Genomic DNA, 22,314 nt, shown 5'->3' with positions numbered 1-22,314 from the left:
TGTTGCCAGAGAGATAAAGCCTTATTTGATTAAACCTAATCTTTCACTACCAAAATCAGCATAACTGACACTGAAAGAGAAACAGAAATTTTGATGAGATATGCTGATTTCACTTCAACACTCTTTTGTTTCACAATCAAAATCACTTAAGAAAATGAAGGAATTAATATTTATGATTTGAAAATATAACAATATTTTCCTTTATATCTGGAAAAATTAACTTTAATTATTACCAGTGGACAAATGTTAGGAAAGAATCTTTCTGTTGAAGACCTGACTTAATTCTGTAAACAGTACTTATATTTATCAGTGGTCTTTACAATTTAAAAATTATGTCTGTTACATTGGGTTCATTAACTCTGATTGTGTCATTTGGTGACTTTGCTTTTATAGCACGTTTTATAGGATGTTAATGTTAGCCTTTTTAGGAAGATATGACTGTAAACAGAATGTGGTTTCCTACATGGACTGCAATAAATCACATTTTTTCCATTAAGGGGAAAATATAGTCAAATCATATACTGGGACAAATGTTGTGTAGAATGAGAGATATTCTCACTCATATGGGTCAAAAGTTTGGAAATATTTCTGTCACATGTTGTTTATTATATTCACAACAACAGCTAATCTTATTCTCTTTGTAGCAAGTTACACAGTGAATCATTCCTGAAAAACTAGTTTAGACTGGTGTTATAATTGTGGATCTTCCTATTTAAACTAAATACTTTACACCCATACTTTCTACTTAAATTAGATAAATTATTAAGTTTATTTCTTCATTTTCATGATGATCTTCTTCCCATTTGAAGGTAATATGCAGCCGGGAAAAAGTTTGGATGGCACCTCATTGCAGGACTCTGTTACACATCTTCCCACATTTACCTATATTGGGCCATTTTAGGGTTACTAAATAATGCCTCACTATCTTCTCCCATGTAGGCAAAAATAGTTATTATAAAATACTACAAAATTATTTTTGTTTTATATTTGAGCAGGTAAAAGGAATAAAGAATTTACACCTGAAATTTTACAAATTTAAATGAATCAAAAATATTATTATGAGTTAAAATTTGGTTTAATTGTGAAAAACTAGCAAGGTTTAAGTTTACAAACCTTATGCTTCAATCTAAAAAGCATTTATTATCTCATCACTTGTTGAAAAGGCCAAATTCGAATTAAGTCAAAGTAGAAGTGACAAAAGGTAACATATTAACAGACAAAAGAAAATTCTAAAGAAGAATTTGAGTTTAATGGCCAATTCAACAACTGGCTATTACTCCAAACACTAATCTTAAAGAGAGAAGTTAATCTTTTTTATTAATGGTCCTGCTAGCTACCTAGGTCACACTTGTCTGCCTGTGTCAATATTTCATCAATATTCTAAAAGTCATTAAGCAGTCTAGACAGACAGCCTGTTAAGACTTGCTTTAACTACCTCTAAAATTTTGTTTCGTCTACCAAAAGACCCCCCACTGAACAGTTTTTTTAGCTTTAAGTGTTCACTTGAAAACAGACAAATAGCTTTAGATTCAGCTGATTCGGATAACCTTACACAAATCTCAGATTGTGCGCGCAGTCCCTAATACACTTAATCTGGCAGCATTTGTATTATCTAAACAATCTAAACAGTGCTAATTAATTAAGAACTTCAAAAATTCTGATTGATGCCTGTCTCACTACATTCTTCCCCATTTTAAAATGTAGCACTAAACTTGTTCTAGCTGTTTTATTTTTCCTTTTTCCCTGACAATACAAAAAAAACACACACACACAAAAAAAGAATCAGTAAGCAGTGTCAGCCAAGAAGAATCCTGACATAAGATTTCAATTTGGAATACTGACTGGTGGCTAGACAAGGAAAAAAAATATGTGGGTGGGCAAACCATTGACTTAAGGCTGTGTTGGAAAAACACTGCCCTAAATGACACACATTTAATTTGTTTTGTCAGTGCCTGAAGCTTAACTCTGATGTGATCCTGTGTTACCATCTTTTAAAATTGATTTTTTTTTTTGCAGCCACCAAAAAGAAACATTTCACAACTACAGAAACCAGCTGTGCTTTGTATTTACTGTTACTGGTTGTTTCAGTGTCTGTTTTCTCTGAAACCCTGTTCATTTCTTTCATATGATTTAAACGCTGACAAAAGTGCATGTCCTGTTTTCATTTTTTAGCAAAATTATAACAACACTTGGATTCACCAAATAAATACTTGTACTTTACATTACATACAATTAACAATATGTCTTTACAATACTGACTAGACTTAAAATTTTTTAAAAATGTACGGTAGAATTGTATACTTTTTAAATTCAGTTCTTAACTTTTTATACTGTACTTTCTGAAATTAGTAAAGATGAAATGAATCAAATGGTATTGTCTCATAGAAATTCGATTACTACTTTGCTGCTTAAAAGCTACATTGGGAAAATTTGCACAGTGTGTATTAATCATAAGCAGAATTGTTACAGTTAAATGACAACACAGACATATTAAAACAAACTATGTAAAGTATCTAGTTTGAACAAAAAGGATCAAAACTGTACAGTTTACATGCTTAGTAGGAAAACACATTCCACAGGAACAGACCAAAGCACATCCACAAACTGTGCACGTAAATTCACCAGCTCTCTTTTTCATTTGTCTGGATAATAATGAAAAACTGAAGAGTATCCTAGAACCCCGGCACAAAAGACAATAACTAATCACATATGGGAATCTAGTTCACTGTTGGGAACACTTGCTGTCATCCGAGAGTTTCCATTAAATCTAAAAGTCCTTGAGATGTGAGTGGAATACTAGACCAACTAGGCTGGAAATCAGAGCCATTCATTTGGCATTGTTAGACAGAAGCACTAAAGCACTGCGATACTGTGCAGTTCATTCATACACATTTACATATTATACATGCATATATGATATAAAACACATAAATACAGTTTATGTTATAGAGTACATGTCAAATAATACATAAAATACAAAAGTGTGTCACCCTAATTGGGGCTCATCAGGTGTATGTACCTTTGCTTCTCCTTATTGAACCTCAGACATCAGTGCTTGAGGCAAAGCCTCAGACATCGCAACATGGTGGTTGGTTTGCTTACTTGATGGGGTGTAGATTGGAGTATGATATCCATAGATCTGAGCTTCAATCTGGTTATTTGGGTGGTCACCTACCAGGTACCGGTAGGTCAGCCAGTCAGCAAACATCTGCCATGCCCTCTCGGTTGCGATAAGGAGATCATAGGCATGTTTAGGTAAGTGACCACCCAAATAATATTTGGCACAGTGCATCGGTAGAGCAGCTAATTATTCATAATCCACAGGCTTCTCTCCATCCAAGGCCCAATGAGGTGATGATATTGTATATCATCAATATTTTGATGTGGTAACATTACCTTTTAAGACTTCAAACAGTCATAACATAAGTGTTGGATTGGTACTGACTTTAAAATTCTGCTTATGGTTTATAAAGCCTTAAATAATCTCGCCCCATCTTATATATCGGAATGTCTGACACCTTATATTCCAAATCGTAACCTCAGATCCTCAAATGAGTGTCTCCTTAGAATTCCAAGAACAAAACTTAAAAGAAGTGGTGAGGCGGACTTCTGCTGTTACGCACCTAAAATCTGGAATAGCCTGCCAATAGGAATTCGCCAGGCTGATACAGTAGAGCACTTTAAAACACTGCTGAAAACACATTACTTTAACATGGCCTTTTTATAACTTCATTTTAATCGTAATTTAACTTAATCCTGATACTCTGTATGTTCAATTCATCATAACAACTATTCATGGTGGCTCTAAAATCGGTACTGACCCCTACTCTCTTTTCTGTTTCTTTTTCCGGTTTCTTTGTGGTGGTGGCCTGCGCCACCTCCACAAACTCAAAGCTTCATGATGCTCCAACAATGATGGACGGATTAAAAGGAAGAAGTCTACGTGACCATCATCATCATCAAGCCCTTCCGTGAGAATCCTAAATCCAAAGAGGACTGTTTCATTTATGTTAGGTAGAATGCCCAGAGGGGACTGGGCGGTATCATGGTCTGGAATCCCTACAGATTTTATTTTTTCTCCAGCCGTCTGGAGTTTTTGTTTTTCTGTCCCCTGGCCAATGAACCTTACTCTTATTCGATGTTAATGTTGATTTATTTTTTATAATTATGTCTTTCATTTTTCTATTCTTTAATATGTAAAGCACTTTGAGCTACTGTTTGTATGAAAATGTGCTATATAAATAAATGTTGTTGTTGTTGTTGTTACTAAAATGTTGACTTTGTTACTGATCCTTGTTTTTGGACCCAAGTATTAGTGCTGAAACAGTACTGAAGCAACAGACAGAAGGCCAATAAGATCTTAGCCCAAAAAATTCACAAGCAGGACGTCTGCAATCCAATAACAGAAATTACCAACACAGTTGAGATAAAATTATTGACCACAAAAATATAACTTCCACATTTAGAGTGTAATGCAAGTCCTTATATTCTACTGAGTTTAAAGAAGATAAGACACCATCTAATGTGTTTTTTTGATTCATTACAGATACGGCAGCTAGAAACTCTTAATGCTGTGGAACTAGGAAAACCTCTGACACTCTCAGAATTACTAGATGATATAAACTCACTTAAAAGTGGAAAAGCAGCTGGTCCTGATGGCTACCCAGTGGAATTTTTTTTATATATAATTTTATTAATTTTATTGTAATCATTCCTTAAAAATCGATACATTTTTACAAAAAATAGGATTGATAAAAGGTCAACCCCCACCCCTGAGAGAGAGAGCATGGCCAACGGGGTAAAACTTAAAGCTTGTAAACATACCTAAATTGATAAGTTTAATACGCCAATAGAGATGAATAGAGAAGTAAAAGAAATGCGGAGATAGTTGCTTCCTGGCATGTTCTTCATCTATTCTAGTAATTTCGCTTTTTAGCTCTGATACTTTCTTGGTTTCTAATTTATTCCTGTGGGAAAGATATGAAATAATCTGTCCTCTTAAGAAGGCCTTTAGAGTTTCCAAGGGTATTCCTGCAGAAACCTCTGAGGATGTATTTGTCTCTAGGAAGAAACTGATTTGTTTGGATATAAATTCTGCACAGTTCTCGTCTGCTAACAGAAGCGGGTTAAGACGACATCTGCGAGGTGAGTGTGGGGGGCATAGTGACTTTAGCTCCAAGATCAGAGGTGCATAACAAGAGCATCGTACTTGCAAGATTTAATCGTAAGCAGGAAATTATTATCTATAAAGAAATAATAAATTCTTCAGTAGCAATGATGTACTGGTGAGTAGAAAGAATATGTTCTTGAGTTTGGGTTTACAAACCTCCAGGGGTCTGGTAAGCTGTGGTCAGTTACAAACTGTATAATTGTTCTTGCAGTATTAGATGTCACCCCCCCTGTGACAGGAGACCTATCTAAGAGTGGATTTAAAACACAAAGTCCCCAGCCATTATAATTTTATGAGTGTTCACATTGGGAATGGATGCAAATACATTTTGTATGAATTCCTTATCATCAACATTAGGTGCATAAACATTTATCAAAATCATTTTACAGTTAAATAAGTTGCTCATGACCATCACATATCTCCCTTCAGGATCAGATACTACATCTGATGCTACAAATGAGACTGTTCTATGTATGAGAATTCCCAGACCTCTAGTTTTCTTTGTAAAGCTAGAATGGAACAATTGGCCAGTCCAGTCCTTTTACAGCCGGAACTGATCCTTGCTTATTAAGTGGGTCTCCTGTAAAAAATACTATTTTAGTGTTTAAACCTGTTAGGTGAGAGAAAACTTTCTTTCTCTTTAGATCGTGATTCAGGCCTTTCAACATTCCAGCTCACAAAGTTAACTGTCCCATTATGAAGACATTGATTCTGAATTTTTTATGTCATTTTATAGTCTTAACTGGAAGTGAGACAGCTTTAACCATAATTTCCTATTTCCCCAAGAGTTATTGCCATGCAGCCTATTGTTACGTTGGTAGCTATAATTATAAGGATTAAAAAGGATAGATTAGATATAGCCTGCTCTCTTTCTCTCCCCCCCTTACCCACCCTACCAAGTGGAATTTTATAAAAAAAAAATTTAAATAAGCTAGCTTTGAACTTCTCCCATTCGGCAAACGCTTCAGAGCCTTTCCTGTATTTACCTTGTGGTTCAGAAACAGTTTCATCCCAAGAGCTCTAAATGTACTTAATCAGTCCATCAAAATGATCTTGATAGAACTGTTTGTACTTATATTGTAAGTACAACTGCCTCACTGTAAACTTGCATTGCAGTTGTAATATTGCACAACCTGAGCCCTTATGCTTTTATATTCTATATATTTCACTGTTTTTTATTCTATCATTATTATTATTGTCGTCGTTGTTGTTATTTTACCATTTTACAGGAAAATAAGTTTACGGAGGATTTGCATATTGTATCTAATTGTATCATACAATAACAATGAAGGAATTCAATTCAATTCAATAGAAGAGAGTGCGTATTTACAGATGATGACGAATGGCTTCTAAGTCGATTTAGATTTCCAGCCGCAATCTTCCTGGAGCTGTTGATATCATTATTGAGATGAAATGCAGTAAAGTATATATATTACCTTATATAGATATTTTTGTTAACTTCATTTAAATAATGTATATTGTTAATGATTAAATATGCGTGGACTCGGTGGCGCAGCTGTAATGATATGCTGGCGCCCCATTCTGGGATTGTTCCAGCCTTGCACTGTATGCTTGCTGGGACTGGCAAGACCCTGGATGGATGGAATAATTAAACATGTACTACTAAGTTATTTCATGTTCTGTTAAGAGGTGTTAGCTAGCAGGCTGACGCAGCATATGATAATGTCATCAGTTTGAGTCGGCTTTGGCATGCTTTTGTTTGTGTTGTATTCTTACAGCAGTTTTCAACACGACTGGCTTTGTACAGACTGCCTGACTACTGTCATTAATAACATGAGAAACATGTTCCTTAAAGGTTTTTGAAGAATTTGTATTCTAGGCATACAGATGGTTTGACTTTTATTAAGGAGCTAATTGTGTTGCGATTGGTTATTTGGAGAAAGAAAAGGAAGGACAGGAATCGTGGGTTAGTACATTTGAAAGAGACAGTACTGCTGCAATAAATTATTTTATTGAGAGTCTCGCACGGTGCAGCAAGCATCTTGTGGGAGGCAAGAACTATCTCTGGAAGGGGCACCAGCTTGTCGCTACCACTGCACCAACGTGCCTCAATGATTTATACATGCTTTAGTTTCTATCATCATGAAAATGATAACAGGTATACATCTTAGTATTTAAATTGTTCAGAGAGCTGTAACATCATGAATGTAATGTATTCTGTGTCCTGTCAGCATAAGAGAAAGCCCATTTAAGAAGCACATAATGATTCACACACAAAGAGTACATAGAAGAACACATACAGTACAAAGCAGTTAACGTGCTACTTTAGTTACGATGGGATTTGAGAAACTATTAAATTAAACAATTTTAAGATAAGTTTATGACGTTCTACTTTAATGACAAAATAAACTACACGATTAAAGTAGAAATTTCAACCTTTTTTCACACTGTGTCCCAGTTTTTTTTCTCTACCTTAAAACATTGCCATATGACACTCAGACGGTGGGCTAGGACTCACTTTTTCACAGTAACTTTTACATCTGACCATTTCTTATTTATTTCGGGCACTGTGCGACTTTCTGAACTTGAATTTTTGAGTTTTACTGCCACTCCCTCACTCAATCAACTTCCTTTTGTTGTTTATATTACTGCTTAAACCAACAAATAATATGTTTTTCCTTGCCTCTACTCGGTATTCATTGAAATTCTTCTTTTTCCCATGCCTTTGCCATTGGCTTTTCACAGAATGCACAACATAAGGGGCTATTTATATTGATTTGCATATTTAAAGAGACACAATTCTGGAAGGAGTCGGGGTGGGGTGGCAATCTTGGTAACATGTGACTAACATCTGTTTCCCTGTCTGAAGGGCTACCTCTATGGTATACACTAAGCCAACGATGAAGACATCAAGTTTGATATAGAAAAGTGATAGAACAAGCATGGAAAAATGCTTTATATCCTGAACTTAAATTGTATGTTTTTCTGATTTCTGGAAATACAGTATAAATAATTCATTAGTCAGGGAATTACTCGTCTACACAGTATACACTATATACTGTACCTCAGCAACTTTTACATAAATAAAAGTGAAAAAAAATTATAAATGACATTTTAAATCCAACCCCAAAAATATACAAATGTATTATAACTGAAAATGAAAAACAAACCCAAAAACTACTGTTTATTTCTGACCCTAACAGTAAAAAATACAAGCTTGAAAATCCCAAGTAACACATTTACAGTTTTTGTCTCAAAAAAATTCCTTCAAAAAGTAGCTCAAAGATGCAAATAAATAATATAATGATCACAAAGGTTTAACTTGTGATTTAACAGTAATTGGTCACACACTGTTTTGATTTAAATATTTTTGCATGTGCACCACAGCACCTGTCACTTCCACCTTATATGCAAATAACTAACTTACAGTGCTTTTCAAGTTCACTTATAGGTGTTAATACTATTTTAATGCATAATAGTAACAATATGTCCTATAAAAAAGCTAAGCACATCCTGAATAGAATCCACAACCTGGCCCACCTGAAAACATCCATTATTTATCTTAACCGAAATGATCCAAGTTTTAAGTCACTGGGTGGGGAGAGTATACTGGTGTCATTTAATTTTGGAATATTTTATCAGATTTAGTTCCTTAGAAATTTATGTTTATTTACTGTGCACATCTCTCCTAGATGACATTATTTAGCACTATCACTGCATGAATTTCAAAGAATGCCATCCCACCATTGGTGAAGTAAAACACACTGTATCATTTAAAAAAGACTTTTCACATTCTCTAAAATTAAAAAAAAAAATTTAAAATTAATTTCAGGTTTCTAACTTTGCTGGTTTCAGTTTTGGTTCTTCCTTTTTATAAATGTCCAGCCCTTTATGTGTTTGATTTCTGGCAAGTGATTTCAGACCTCTTCCATGATATTCATAGACATTAATTACTCTTTATTGTTGGATCACGTGTTCATGGGTAAGAACAGGTGGCATTGACACAAAAAGATAAAAAATTAATGCATGCATAAGAATAATATGCAAACTTCACCTAAACAGTGACCAAACTGAGATTCTAAAAAGAAATCTGTAATTTTAACTTTAAGTAAAATATCTTTTTTCAAAAAGTTATCCCCAACCAAAAGGTAAATCTTAAAATAATTCTGTTAGGGACATTAATTCAAGTCCAAAAAAGTACACTCTCCTTATAAAACTAACCTTTGACCCATGAGAGGACTTCTTGCTTTTAGACTCCAAAAATGACAAGGAATTACTAGGAAGGGCAGGGAGCTGCTGGCTTTGTCCAAAGAGAGATGTGGATCCTTCTTGCATGACCATGACCTTTATTGCAATAAAATAGAATAACTGTTGAGATTTACTAAAAATTCCTTTCTAGTTCAATTTAGCATTTACAGTGGTGTGAAAAACTATTTGCCCCCTTCCTGATTTCTTATTCTTTTGAATGTTTGTCACACAAAATGTTTCTGATCATCAAACACATTTAACCATTAGTCAAATATAACACAAGTAAACACAAAATGCAGTTTTTAAATGATGGTTTTTATTATTTAGGGAGAAAAAATCCAAACCTACATGGCCCTGTGTGAAAAAGTAATTGCCCCTTGTTAAAAAATAACCTAACTGTGGTGTTTCACACCTGAGTTCAATTTCCGTAGCCACCCCCAGGCCTGATTACTGCCACACCTGTTTCAATCAAGAAATCACTTAAATAGGAGCTGCCTGACACAGAGAAGTAGACCAAAAGCACCTCAAAACCTAGACATCATGCCAAGATCCAAAGAAATTCAGGAACAAATGAGAACAGAAGTAATTGACATCTATCAGTCTGGTAAAGGTTATAAAGCCATTTCTAAAGCTTTGGGACTCCAGCAAACCACAGTGAGAGCCATTATCCACAAATGGCAAAAACATGGAACAGTGGTGAACCTTCCCAGGAGTGGCCGGCCGACCAAAATTACCCCAAGAGCGCAGAGACGACTCATCCGAGAGATCACAAAAGACCCCAGGACAACGTCTAAAGAACTGCAGGCCTCACTTGCCTCAATTAAGGTCAGTGTTCACGACTCCACCATAAGAAAGAGACTGGGCAAAACGGCCTGCATGGCAGATTTCCAAGACGCAAACCACTGTTAAGCAAAAGGAACATTAGGGCTCGTCTCAATTTTGCTAAGAAACATCTCAATGATTGCCAAGACTTTTGGGAAAATACCTTGTGGAATGATGAGACAAAAGTTGAACTTTTTGGAAGACAAATGTCCCGTTACATCTGGCGTAAAAGGAACACAGCATTTCAGAAAAGAACATCATACCAACAGTAAAATATGGTGGTGGTAGTGTGATGGTCTGGGGTTGTTTTGCTGCTTCAGGACCTGGAAGGCTTGCTGTGATAGATGGAACCATGAATTCTACTGTCTACCAAAAAATCCTGAAGGAGAATGTCCAGCCATCTGTTCGTCAACTCAAGCTGAAGCGATCTTGGGTGCTGCAACAGGACAATGACCCAAAACACACCAGCAAATCCACCTCTGAATGGCTGAAGAAAAACAAAATGAAGACTTTGGAGTGGCCTAGTCAAAGTCCTGACCTGAATCCAAATGACATACTATGGCATGACCTTAAAAAGGCAGTTCATGCTAGAAAACCCTCAAATAAAGCTGACTTACAACAATTCTGCAAAGATGAGTGGGCCAAAATTCCTCCAGAGCGCTGTAAAAGACTCATTGCAAGTTATCACAAACGCTTGATTGCAGTTATTGCTGCTAAGGGTGGCCCAACCAGTTATTAGGTTCAGGGGGCAATTACTTTTCACACAGGGCCATGTAGGTTTGGATTTTTTCTCCCTAAATAATAAAAACCATCATTTAAAAACTGCATTTTGTGTTTACTTGTGTTATATTTGACTAATGGTTAAATGTGTTTGATGATCAGAAAGATTTTGTGTGACAAACATGCAAAAGAATAAGAAATCAGGAAGGGGGCAAATAGTTTTTCACACCACTGTATAAAAAAAGATGATAATCTTACAGAATATGTGTAAACACTTTGCTATTTAAAATATGAGAGGCACAATGCCTCTATTGTTTCAGTACTTTTTGCTACTCTTTAGAACAAGTCTTTCTTGACCTAGTTTGTTTCTATGGCACTGTACACAATGCAAACCCTTTTGGACTTTTGGTAACAACAATGAAACATGCAACAGAGATAACAAATTAATGGTTCCTGCTTCAGAAAACAAAAACAGAATAAACTGAATTGTACATGATCATAGAGTTTATAAGCAAACATAAAACACAACAAAACAGCAATATACATTTCCATAAATTAAATTACTTAATTTCATGTGGAATAAATCTTTCAAAAATCAATTAAGCAAGGACAATGACTGCAAGAAAAGGAAAAATATTGTTAAATAATTACCCAAGAAATGTTGCATCATAGTGTAAATGCACAAAATTATATTTGTTTGTTCTGATTCAAATAGGTATTGAAAAATCTATGGACCTAGACTGTCAACAGCAGATGAAGAAGGAACTCAAAAGATAATGCAGGTGAATTAAATTACAGTACATTAAGATATTTAAAACATTACTTTGTTAATCAATAATTCTAGTTATAAATATTTATATTATTTGCTAGAGGATTGCTTTTCCTAAACAAAATTTTTAAACCAAGAATGCATCTTGCAGTCAATACTTTCATAAGTTAGAGAAAACATAACATTAGAAATTAAGTTAATGCTGCATAAACAATTTAAATAATTTTAAAATTATAAACCACACAATATTTTTAAACCTGTTTTGTCCAATTCAGGGTTGTAGAGGAGTGGAGCCTATCCCAACAACAAGGCTACAACCAAATCTGGATAGAATGTCAGACAGTGCATAGCAGTGTCCATTTACACACATGTGGTCAATACAGAATCGTAAATTAATCTAACTAATACGTCTTTGGTATTAGAAGAAACATCTATGCAGAGACACACACTGCAAATGGGAATGAGATTTAAAATTGGAACACTTGATCCATAATGAAGCATTTGCTAACTACTGCATCACCAGATAAAACTTTAATTAAAAAAAAATAATTAAAAATATACATACCTTTTACATCTACAGCTATGCCAGGTTTATCAGTTTTCCTTCAAAATCCAATTCACATTTAATTATCTAAAAGTATAACCCCAGAAGCAGATGCTAGGGAAAACAATCACACTGGATGACTCAACCATGCTTTGCACACTAACACAGACAAACTCACTACAAAACTGGTGCAATTTAGGAAACGCCATTTCATGTGAAATTAGCTCTTTGGACTACAGAAGTCATAAATTGTTCTCAGACAAAACCAATAAAACGCAGACAGAACATAAAAAACTTTTTAAGGAAAGCATATACGTTGGTTAAATCTGGATTCAGACACTATCAGGTGTAAGTGTGATCCAAAGTGCCACCAACACAATAAAAATACAGTAAAAGCAACTTGAGGGACTGGTTGGTGCAAGCCCAGCCAATAACACCCAGATCAATCAGGAACGCTGCACAATATTTGCTGGATAAAATTTTACAATCTGTTTTGTACCCAAATGTTTATCTTTTATTTTAACATTTTAAAGCCAAATGGCTGGTACTATGTGAAGTTTAAACCGTGTAAAATATGCTCATAAGTTTGAATCCCATAAGATAATTATCTAATTACATTTGTAAAACAACACTGAAATGAGCAAGTGTGACGAAGTGTCAGACTTGCATTTTTTCCATTTTTGAAACTAAAGCTGCTTTCAGATTTGTAAAAAGTTACAATGAGGATTCATCTGTGCAAATATTTATGTTGTAGAGGACTATATGCAAGTAGCAGCTTGTGAAAGATTGTTCTCATTATTTCTAAAATAGTCAGGTCAATATATGAGTTCCATGTGTGTTTGTTGGAGAACCACTGATTAATAGTTGCATGTCAAAAAGCAAATGCTTAACCAAAACTACCCAAAATGGAAACTCCCCTTGCATGCAGCTCATGTACCATTAAAATGCTACCTAGTCCCTTTATTTAAAATCACTCTCAATGTACTAAACCAAGACAGAGACACTGATGTGAAGTAAGCTAATAAGGATACATATAGATCAGTAAAATGTGCTTACAAAAGTTGAAGTTGGTATAGCCATTCTTTACAAAGCTTGCTTGCGCAACAGACATGTTTTGTACTTGGATACATCAAGCAACAACTTTTTTCACAGTGAATTTAAACTTCTGGGGCAAATATGATTAACAGAAAATAAAGACCAACTTTTAGATTCAAATTTTAAAACAACTTAAACCAAACCATTTGTTATGGGCAGAGAGAATTTTAACTAGAAAAAACTTCAAAAGTATGGTTTTCTAAGAATCCCACTGCACCTTCTGGTTTTCCAACCAATTTACAGTATTAATCAAGAGCCACCACCATCTTGTACATAGTCTCCTAGCTTATTACTATTTTATTCTTACATGTAATGTGCTTATACAGAAAATAGTTGTGTTTATTTTTTTGAATATATAACATTAATCTAGCAGTAATTTATAAATTCTACTGCAGAAAAAGGCTAGTTTTCCTGTGGGTATTTAAGATTTTCTTTTTAAAGTCTCTTATACAGTAATATTCGTTATTAAAGGAACACTAGTTTATGAAGTGTCAGCTGAAGTGAATAAACAGTCTGTCCTAAAGGTAAGTCATTATTCACATAGGTGGGTATTGTTTGTTAGTTGCCATTTGTAAAGAAAATGATGGCAGAAACAAGCATAAAAAAATCAATTACAGAAAATGAAAAAGAAAAGAGATGATGATTCTGTGCTTCGCCAAATGATGTTTGGTGGTTTACTTTAACTAAAACACTAAATATGAAAATGTAAACAGTAAGTCAAACTGGCTGTATTGAAAACAGTTATAAATTGGAGGAAAGCAAAAACATAAATACACAGTATAAAGGGAAACATGTCCTAAAAACTACAGTATGTCATATAGCTCAATGATCAAAGTATTCTCTGTACCTACTCTGGTGAAACTCTCATGAATGAGACAAAAAATTAAAATGACTTCAGTTAAATGCATAACTGTGCTCTGATTAACACACCAGTTAGATTTAAAGTCATCAGTTATATAGGCTTTCAAAGACAAAGCCTGGAAACCATTACTTTAAAAAAAAAAAATATATTGTGAACTAGTGCTGAACGATTAATTGATGTTAATTCAAAATTGCGATTTGAAACAATGATATTAGCAAATCACAAAGGCAGCGATTTGGGATATACATTATGCAGAGTGTCTGACCAATATGACTGTTATATCGAATATTACTATTCGAATTTGATTCGAATTTATTTAAAAAAGGTCTTATTCAAAGGCAAAAGCTGATATTCGATTATAAAAGAATGGTTGTTTCATTATACATACACTAATTTTGGCTTCGTGTTACTCCAGACACACTATGCAAAACTGCAGTATTATGCTTATCTGTTTTTGTACTTCACTTCCACAATTGGCCTTTACTTAATTATAAATGGCTAGCTTAGTTTTCTTCATTAGTAAAACTTACGGCTAGATCACATCTGTGCTCTTTGATCCACAAGTTAGACCTGTCGCTGTTGACGTGCTTCCGGGCGCCATGATTGTCCAATCAGATCACTAGGGCCATCCATTAATATTTTGTTTTTATGAGGGAAATATACTCTTTCATATAAAGTGTACACACAGCACAGTTCACAAAGAACCAAATAAGTGATTTTTTGATTGACCTGTGCCCTTCTAGCAAGTATGATTACATATCATACCGAAACTGGTTAATTGGCACGTTACCTTTTGCAGAAGGTTGCATGTTCATCTGAAGTCACCGACATGGATCGTTCGTAATTACAAAGCACTCCACATCAATGTCAAAATATTATACTATAGATACTGCAAAATGGTGCGCATTGCTCCCGTTCCTTGATTACATGACTTACCTACCTGACATTTCACCAGAAGATCCTCGTATTGGGAACAGAATTCAGTCGTCAAATGGAATAGAGTCACTGTAGATGACCCAGGCATGGACAATCCTAACCAAGTTGTACTGAGGGAGCTCCAATGGAGGCAAGATTTTACTTTGGTCTCTTTCTGTGCTTAGCTGCATGTTGATATGTGTCGTGCAGCCGCCACATTGTCTCTTTTGCCTTATAGATACATGCTGTCTGGGTTGGTGATGCACTATTCTGATAATGAGTGTTCTTAACATTGTCTGTAGCATTTGATTACTATTCTGAAAAATACGATTCATTTGATTGATTAGCACGCTAGCATCTCTGCTGTACATTTATTTTGAAATTAGTGCTTTGTTAAAAAAGTGCAATAGTATTTACTATATTTAAAATTAGAAATTCATACTGACTAGTGCAAAGTGAGAGAAATGCTATAAGTCTGCTTTAAGATTTAATTTATGTGACCCTTCTGCCACAAAAGTAATTAGTGCAGTTTTTCTAAACCCTTCCTTAGTGATGTAAAAGTATCATTTTGCCTCTGAATAGACTGAAGGAGAAAAAGTAGACAGACTGTACAACCCTGACTTGATATTGTGACGATCATGCATTTCTGAACTAGTCCAAAGGTGCCACCGACCAGCTTATTTCTGAATACCAGCGTTATTAAACGTTCCCTGCCACTGTTCACTGCGCAGTGGACTCCTCAAAAATAATAACAAGTCTGCCATTGATCTGCTTACCGTTTTACTTTGTTCACTATTCTCACACCGACTGGTCATTATTTGTTTTGATCCTTGTCAGGACAGTGAACTATAAAAGCAGCCACAAAAAACAGCCTAAAAGCTTTCAAGGCACACATGCTTGGGTGAGGGATTAGCTTGTGCTTTTGTGCCAAAGCAGTTGTGTGATTTAAACTTAAGAATCTAGCCGTTAGTAGCAGATTGAAAACAGGATGGTGGTGTCAATGCTTCCTTTTTATAGGGTGCAGCTGCTTGGGATTTTGATTGTTCTTACAGTTGCCCGAATATCGCTAAAATTTTTCTCTTTAGTTGGTGTTGACTCTTGCTTTAGCTATCGCTGTGGCCATTACTATCATGATAAAGTATAAAAAAGTCAATTAGAAACGTACATGTTAAGTCCAGCATCATTAACCTAACTATTATTACTAACCTAATTAATATTTCCTTATTCTTTTTATTGCTAATTTGACAGTTCTAGTACACTATTTTAACTTTCCAATACTGAACAAACTGGCTCACAAAATCCTGTTTATACCAACCATGAGTTCGCCATCAGTGACAGTGTTTAATGCTGGGTCTCAGCAGTCCCAACAGCAGCTGGGACAATTAAGTCGTGTGTCAGTGTTCAGGTCTGGAACCAGCAAAGGCTGACATGCTGGTGTTTTTGAGAAAAAAATATGTAAAGGCCACAATGAGCAATGAAAAGAAGTAACAATGTCAGGAAAGCAAATACTGTTTCTGTTGTTTGGAGAAACTTTAAAATTTTAGTTGTTTTACACTATGGTAACCTTTTACTAAGGTAAATGCTGGTTCTCTCCAAATAAATGTTTTACAGTAATTGAATGTGCAATATGTAGATATTTTGTGCAACACTTATATTCTATTTCTATTATAATTACGGATCACGTAATTATTCTGTGGTTTGTCATTTTATAAGTGATGGATATCAGTAAATAACATTCTATTGATTACAGATTGTGCAATATTTAGATGCTGCTCCTGAGCCACAAGTCACAGCTTTGGTGGCAATTGTTCTTTGTTTGATTGCTCTATGTTCTACGCCAATTAAAAAAATGTAATGCATACATCATCCTTGCATTAGAATATTAAGCAGTTAACATTTTAATGGTATCTCATGTGGTAATGCTCCATTATGTTTTTAACCTATTACACAGTGAATACTGAAGTGAAGCTTGACTTTAAAAATGATATCACAAATCAAATCGCAATATCTTTCAGAAAAATCGCAATTACAAATCTTCCACAAATCATTGAGCTCTATTTTGCACATGGGAATTTCTCCTTTTAAAGTTGTTAAAGTAGGTGCAACTAAAACAACCAAATTTCAAAATCACAAAGATGATCATAAACCATTTTTAGCAAACCCAGCTAAATTTACTTTACCTCGAGTTTGGCAAAATCAGATATTTGGGAAATGCATTGAAGTCAATGGGGGAAGGAGGAACTGAATTAGGTTTGAGTGGATTATCATGTTGCAATGGTCTTTAAAGTGTCCCTGAGGGCTAGGCCATAGTCTACCAACAATTGTGAACTGATTATTGTGGCCAAATATGTGATCTGAGCTGTGAGGCAGCAGTGGTAGACAATTCCACCATCGTGCCTCAAACAACAAAATATATTGATGGAACAAATACCACACATAAAATACAACAAATGGCCACAAACTAGCAAGAAATATATCAAATATTATATCATTGTGCTGACAGAGTGCCATTCTTGGGGGACACATGGACACATGGTCCAGGCCCCAAAGTGGAGGCATGGGATTGGCTTGTTCAATTGTTTGAAGTTATAGCTCAGCACAAAGCAGGAATCATTTTTTTGTTTCCCCATGTATCTGAAGATGCTTCACACATTTTTCATCAAGAATAAACAAACACCTGGTAAATAGTAATACATCTTTTGTATTATTTCACAGCATGTTCTGTGTTTTCTGATGAGGAGAGAGGGCTGGCTCCTTTAAGGCTTATTTTAAGATCCTTACCGAGTACATGGCTAGCTTCCATGCATAATCAGCAATGAAGTGCTATTCTACCCTGAACAATACTGCAAGGATTTATTAAAAGTTTTTTTTTTGTTTTGGTTAAAAAAAACATGCTGAATTAAATTCTGGAACTATTTCTCCACTTGTGGGACACATATTTAACTTTTTAAGTTCATTGTACGACCCACATATAACCCAGGGGGTTGAAACATTCGCAAGTGGTAGAAACAAGTGCAGTTAAAGATGAAAAAATATTGCACAATACTGTTCAGTAGAAGAGTAAGGTTGCAAAATGGCATTTTTTTCCCCCTTGTGTGCTTGCAACAGAGGCATGCATGAAAGTTTAACACTTGGCTGGTACATGGTGAGCTTGGAAAAAAATGATCACCTAAGCCAGCCGTACAGCGAGTTTTCAGGAAAATATTCGGCTAAACAAGGTCACCTGCGAACACAGATTATTCTCTGAAAAAAGCACTTGAATTTCGCAGATCAATAGTAATTGTAAATAATTTATCATTTCACCTCAAAAACACAGCAAAGGCAGGCAATTAAATTCTCAACTGAGAAATCAAGATTATCAAAATAATTAAAAAGCATACCACTTCCCATTAGCTGACAAAATCTTTTTAAGTACCATAGGTCAAAAAAAAGCAGGTATAAACTCAAAGTATTCCAAACATCCGAGACACCAACTATTTTCACTTTTACAATTAATGTCCAGACCAGAAAATGAATAACTTTTTAATATCAAAGAATTAGGTCTTGTAAATTATAGGAGCAATCTGACCACATAACTGTTACAGTATTCTTTGTTAATTGACAAGAGTCAAATACTGATTTTCAGTATTCTTTGTTAATTGACAAGAGTCAAATACTGATTTTCAAAACTTAATGCCCTCTCTTTTTTCACATTTTCCTTTAATTTACTTCCGTAACCAAAGGCATATATGAACTTCAATGTACTCAATCCTTACAGTATTGACACTAAACTTGAAATTAGATGTCTAAAGCTGGGTATTTCTTATATTTATCCTATATATTGCTTTTAAATAGCATTGGAAAAAAGAGGTGCATCTTAATTCTATAAAAGACGTTTTGGAGAAAAAATGTTTTATTCAGCTCCCCCCGACCGCAGACTAGAGAATAAACAGTAAAGACAAAGAAGCATCTTGCATTCTGAGAAAAGCCATTTCCCTTATAGATAAGGCTGAAGCAAACTGAAGTAAAAAAGCTTTTGCTATGTTCACCACATACTTTAATTAAGGCTAAAATCCTGCTGATGACAATAATTCCAAAGTTCCCAAACAACTTCATCTACAGTCTACAGACATCTGTAGGACTTCTATAAACATGAATATTACTCCACTCTTGAAAACAGCGGGTTATAAAACTGATAATTGATAAAGAGAATGCCAGTTTGTTCCTCATGATTACTGTAGCCCTAGTCTAAAAATTAAAAGCATTACTTTCTTCCATATTGCAACTCATCAGATTTAACTAAAAAAACCTCTAGAGAAATAAATTTGAATGTAGAACAATTTCTGAAAAACTGTTGTATTATATCAATAAAGACAACTGTTATGATATAAAAACCAAGTAAATCATAAATGGTTTGTCTGTAACCACAAACCACATATAGCTAAACCTTAACTAAACAATGTATAAAGTAAAATGCACCCATATGTTATGTTTTTGTGAAAGTTAATAGAAATCTCTCTAAAGCAAACACAGCATATTAAAATTATGCCAAAACTTCAAGATTAAGATATTTCATTCTATTTCATTAATTGAGAGCTCTGCACATTAAAGAAATTAACTACCTCACAAATTATCCTTTATTGTCATACATAATTCAGATTTTTTACAGAATTTCAAAGAGTACAATTTGTATTGTTTATTGCAAAAATTTACTTTGTTTAAATTAAGCAAAGAATAGGACAAATACAGTATTACATAGCAAACTGCAAACCATCATATTAACAGTTATGCCTTTACTTTCTTTGAAGCACTTAATTCAAGTAATATTTGTATACGTGGACATGCCACAGTTTTTCATGGATTAATTTTTAAATTTTAAAACTGTCAAACAAACTTTAATTTAAAACAATGTAACATTTGTACACAATACAATTGTCACAAATTGTTCGTAGGAGTCAACAGCTTCACTTCCAGATTGCCATTAACAGACATTTAAAGTAGAAACAAATTTACATACTTACTTTTGGGTCCTCTGCACTCCTCTTATGGGGATTTCGTTGCTGTGTGTAATAACAGTTAAACAGATTAATTCATTAAGTAGTACTACATGTAAAATAAGTTGTTTAGCAGCTTTACCTTTATAAATAAAAGATTATGTATATATAAAATGTTTCAAGCAATTAAATAGTTTTCAGCAAAAGACATTTATAAACGAATTTTTTGCACGCTAATGATTTAAAAAAAAGATTTATCTTTCAGAAAATACAACATAAAACCTAATCTAGATATTTGTCTTCATGGGTACAGTATATATATTTAGAATGCAGATAAATTTCAGAAGGATGAAAATTAAACATCAAAACCTGAAAACTATTATTGTACTGAAATGTTAATTCTGCACAGAAAAAACTAAAATGTTAAGTTTATAAAAGTAAGAACACAAAAAAATGCAAAATGATTGACAATAAAACAGCACCTCAGCAGTCTCATTACCTCAGATCTGAATAGAAACTTTAGAATTACAATAATGAACATTAGGAATACTGAATTTATTTATCCCAAAGACCATCATTTATATAATTTGAATTTAATAATGGGCAGATCGATAAAGGTATGTGTGACAATGCAACTTCAATATATTGCTGTAAATAATATTTGAAATGTTTTGAAAGTGAATATCAATTTAGATATTTAATTTTTTACATCAATCACTGGTCTGATGAAACGATTTACATACAGTGGAACCTCGGGTCACATACATCTTGGACCACGTACAAATCGGGTTACAGTAATCCCTCGCTATATTGCGCTTCGACTTTTGCGGCTTCACTCTATCGCGGATTTTATATGTAAGCATAACTAAATATATTATGCGGATTTTTCGCTGCTTCGCGGGTTCTGCGGACAATGGGTCTTTTTACTTCCTGTACATGCTTCCTCAGTTGGTTTGCCCAGTTGATTTCATATAAGGGACGCTATTGGCGGATGGCTGAGAAGCTAACCAATCAGAGCACGCAGTTAAGTTCCTGTGTGCTGAATGCGATTTTATCCAGGAAGTCTCGTCTCGCTCATTCAGCATCAACGTGTTTCGCTGTGTAAAGAGTTAACTTTTGTGCTCTTTTGTGTTTATCTTTGTGCATAGTCAAGCCCTTCATTATGGCTTCAAAACGATCTGCTCCTGTTACAATGAGGCTATGATTCTTTTTATTTAAAAAGTAAGAAAGGAATATAAGATCTACGGCCGCAGTGTCTTTTTAACCAGGGTGCAAAATGAGTTGTAAGTGGATGTAATAAGGCAGTAGTCTGGATGGAATCTGCTTTAGGGATTTGGATTGAAGTCTGCCGGAAGAAGAACAACGGCAGTGATATACGGTTGCCTGAAGAGGCTCCTTTAGAAGAGCTGTAACGCTCTCCTTTGTTGTGCAGTAAAACTAAACTCATCGTTTTTGGACAAGTCGTCATGTCATTGTTGGTAAGTAACTATAATTAATTTTCTACTTACAGTACTTAGTACATGTACGTACGTTTAGTGTAACTGTACACACATTTACTGTATACAATTTTCCTTGCATTGTACGTATTTATTGCTGGTGGCCTGTCTATTGTAATGGCTGTAACATATGTAATATCGGAGACACTCGATATCTTAAAATAATATTTAGGTTTTACTGTATATAAACAGTGTGTTTACATATATAATTTCAATGAATCTTACCTAATATCTAAGAGAATACAAAGGGTTTATGCTGTATAACTGTGCAGGGAATATTTATAAACAGTGTGGGAGAGTTTATAAGGGCTTAAAATATATAAAAATAACCATACAAACATATGGTTTCTACTTTGCAGATTTTCACCTATCACATTGGTCTGGAACGTAACCCCCGCGATCAAGGAGGGATTACTGTACGACCAAAAAGTTCGCCAAACTTTCGCATCTGTTCACGACCACACACTTGGGTGACAAACAAACCAGTTTCCCTTCCGGTTTGTACGCTCGCATGATTTCCGCATGTGTTCAGTCTCTCCCTGTGCATTCGTTGTGAACTCTTTGTGCTCTATTTCTTTTCCCTTCCAGTTTGTACGCGCCAGTGTTTTACGTACGTGTTCACTCTCTCCCTGTACAGTACATTGTTCTCGGTCAGATGTGCATCACACAGAGGGACTTTGTGGTATAGTGGGTCCACAGCTCATGTCAAGAAGCCAGTTTTACATAAATAATTCCCGAG

General features: G+C 34.7%; 1 protein-coding gene across 4 annotated transcripts in view; it reads right to left on the bottom strand.

Annotated features, from left to right (window-relative positions):
* The window catches only part of mllt3 (MLLT3 super elongation complex subunit), a 353,405-nt gene that overhangs the window by 131,491 nt on the left and 199,600 nt on the right, over positions 1-22,314 (bottom strand). For 3 of the 4 annotated variants that reach the window (XM_039759174.1, XM_039759176.1, XM_039759178.1), the window contains exons 5-6: positions 20,107-20,145; positions 9,353-9,475 (exon numbers count right to left, since the gene is read on the bottom strand). In XM_039759174.1, coding sequence (XP_039615108.1) covers positions 9,353-9,475; positions 20,107-20,145 — 162 coding nt within the window. The remainder of the gene's footprint in view (positions 1-9,352; positions 9,476-20,106; positions 20,146-22,314) is intronic. The other variant, XM_039759177.1, reaches the window with a different exon arrangement.

The sequence above is a fragment of the Polypterus senegalus genome, chromosome 7 (genome assembly GCF_016835505.1).
Source record: "Polypterus senegalus isolate Bchr_013 chromosome 7, ASM1683550v1, whole genome shotgun sequence".
Classification (NCBI taxonomy): Eukaryota; Metazoa; Chordata; class Cladistia; order Polypteriformes; family Polypteridae; genus Polypterus; species Polypterus senegalus.
The sequence above is the reverse complement of the archived record's forward strand: the minus strand, read 5'-3'. Positions and strand labels throughout refer to the sequence as shown.